The sequence below is a fragment of the Mesitornis unicolor genome, unplaced genomic scaffold, assembly GCF_000695765.1.
Source record: "Mesitornis unicolor isolate BGI_N332 unplaced genomic scaffold, ASM69576v1 scaffold41540, whole genome shotgun sequence".
Classification (NCBI taxonomy): domain Eukaryota; kingdom Metazoa; phylum Chordata; class Aves; order Mesitornithiformes; family Mesitornithidae; genus Mesitornis; species Mesitornis unicolor.
Window position 1 is genome coordinate 42,713 of NW_010159697.1, and position 2,749 is coordinate 45,461.

At 43.1% G+C, this 2,749-nt stretch overlaps 1 protein-coding gene across 1 annotated transcript in view; it reads right to left on the reverse strand.

The window, feature by feature from the left end:
- Positions 1-2,066: 2,066 nt before the first annotated feature.
- FOXM1 (forkhead box M1) overlaps positions 2,067-2,749 on the reverse strand; it is a 7,315-nt gene continuing 6,632 nt past the window's right edge. The window contains 1 exon segment of the mRNA XM_010187450.1: positions 2,067-2,749. This exon segment is cut by the window's right edge and continues 10 nt beyond it. Within this exon segment, the coding sequence (XP_010185752.1) occupies positions 2,139-2,749 (611 nt within the window). The 3' untranslated portion in view covers positions 2,067-2,138.

Sequence of the window (2,749 nt, forward strand, 5' to 3'; positions counted from 1 at the left end):
TGGGCCTCTTCTGCAGCCTCATGACCACGATCTTGCCTTCTGTCTGCATGTCTTCTTCCCCTGGGCCTAGAACTCAGTTTATGGCTTCCCTCTCAGCTCTCCTCCCTGAAGACAGATGTGCTGTGCAGCTTTGATCAGCATTCACAGCAACCTGCTATGATTTCCTGATCAGAGAATGATGATTTCAATCCAGGCTGGAGGACATGAACTCCTAACTAGAGGACATTTGCAGAGAAGGAATCCAAGCCTCCTGCCCTCACAGGCAGTATTGGCAAATCAATCCTAAAACTTAAGATGTAACTGGCACCCAACACTTCTTAGTCCTCAAGCTTTCCAAAGCCCTTTATTATTTCCTGTTTAGAGGCAAGGAAACCCTGAGACTCAATCACAAGTGATGGAACTTCAGCTTCTAACCACTGACAACAATCTGGTCCAAAATTCACATGGCAGCCTCGTAAAACATTTTTCACTGTTGGCTTCAAGCTGAGCAGTTATCTGCAGAAACACAGATCAAGGAGTCCAATTTTCCTCCCCAGAAAAGAACAAAATAATAATCATCAACACAAAGTGCTTGAACCATCTTCTGAGGGCAAATAACCTCAAATGAGCACATGAGAGAACTGCAGTTCTCTACATCTGTATTTGTGTTTACAGGGAAAGGCAGAAATACAGATTTTTGCATGAGGCTTGTTTTGCATTTACAAAATACAGAAACCAGTCTGCTGGTGGTGTTCTGTTGTTTCAGGCTAAGGATGTTCCTGACTTGTAAAGTCACGAACAGCAGGAAAAAGTGTATTAAATGAAGCAAGGTGTCAAGCAACAAATTCTAATGTGGTATGGCCAACACTACCTGAGGAATACTGAAAATGTCCTAATGATCACTAACTCAGTGATCACAGAAAACACATACATTAGACTAGCACAAATCATTTGTTCATGCTACAAGCCTAGCACAAGCATGCTGCTAAGAGTGAAAGCAGTAAAGACAACACTTGGCTGTGTTCCCACAGAAGCTTTATTGCGTATGTAGATACATGAGCCAGCGTTTGTAAGCAGAAGGATCAGGTCTTTCTATGGCACTTTCCTCTTTTGACATGAATTACAGAGAACTGGGACGAGTTGTTCTATTGCACCAAAGGAAATATACCTTGTGTTTCTAGAGGTCACTTTTCAGTGGAAAGCTTAACATTCACTTTATAGGTTCTTTTTTTACATTTTCAATTTATGAGTATAATAAGGGCAGCTTTAACCATTCAATGGAAGTTCATCTTACTGCAACAGTGACTCTACCTTGTCCCCTAGATACACAACAATAGGACCCTGCAACCAGAAGCTTGATCCCAAGCTCTTCTGCATTCCAGCCTGGGACGAGGAAGCCAGACCAAGATTTTATGCTGCAATCTATATAACAACCTGTTTCAGTTTGACTTGAGTCATATGTATAGGTGATTTTTTTAGACCTTTGCCCCAACAACCTTCAGAACAGCCTAGATCAATGTGTTTCTGAAATCAAAGGAAAAAAAAAAAAAGGTATTTTTGGCTTTGGCTCTCATCTAGGATAGAAGAATACAGGAGATGTAGAACATATGGACAACACTCAAAGTTAAACTCTTTACCAGCCCAAATATTCCCATAACCCTACAAGAATAAAATTATTATAATTAAGGACTAATTTATGTACAGTATTTACAGCCATTAAAACTACACAGAAGATTCTATGCAATAGGAGACCAAAGTAAAGGGAAATAAGAACAGAGCTAGGAAGAGGTTCCCAGGCTCTTTCCTATTCTACATAACTGAGGAGTGCATTCATTTCCTCTGATGCCTTGAGTAGCAAATGCTGTTCAAGGCCTGCCTAGATGTTCTCTTGATAATATCTCTCCAGGGACTCATCTCTAGCACGAGGTTAGAGAGGTTCTATCTTCTTCCACATAAATAGTCTATTGCAGCTTATCTAAAGGAAGCTTATAGCAGCCAATGGGCCTTCCCCCAGCTTAGCAGGAGTCAGTAATGCCCTCTGTTCCCATAAATGTGGGAATTAGTCAAAAGCAGTCTTTTTAGACTACGTGAACAGATCTCAGAAGAGTAGAGTGCTTTCTGTAGTATGAGAACAAGCCAAATTCAGCCCTCAGGCCAGTTTACTTCAGTTCAGGTATGAGCTGAGACCAACTAATGTCTGTTCCCAAGTTTTCATCCTCAAGACCAGGAAAGCTGATATCAAGAAGGATTTTGCTCAGGCTGTCATTCATGGTGTCCAAGATCAGGCCCTCCATGAGTGACCGGTTTTCAGTAAAGCCAGAGGCTGGCAGTTCAACGGTCAACTGCTTAGAGGACTCATGAACAGAAGCTGGAGAGCTTGTGAGGGGGGCATGCACCATGTCACTGGATTCTGTATTGAGCAGTTCCCGAGGGGACTCAAAAAGGAGATTTTTAAGGGGTGTGTTATTAAAACCCAACAAGTCCTGGTTCTCCTGGAGAGGTGTGAATGGCAACTGAAGGGTTCTCACTGGACTGAAGTCCAGCTCATGACTTCCCTTGGCGAAGGATGTAGACTTCCAGGGATCAAGGGCCTCCAGTGGGGAGGTAGTAGTGGCTGAGACTTTACTGGGAGTGGAAGAAACCGGCAGTTTGCTGAACATCTCCTTGACTGGTGTTTTAAAGGGACCCTCTTCCCCTTGTGAGCAGCTGAGCTGTGATACATTCTGAAGAGGCTGGCTTTCCTGCAGGAAGGGGGGGTCTGCCCCTAACG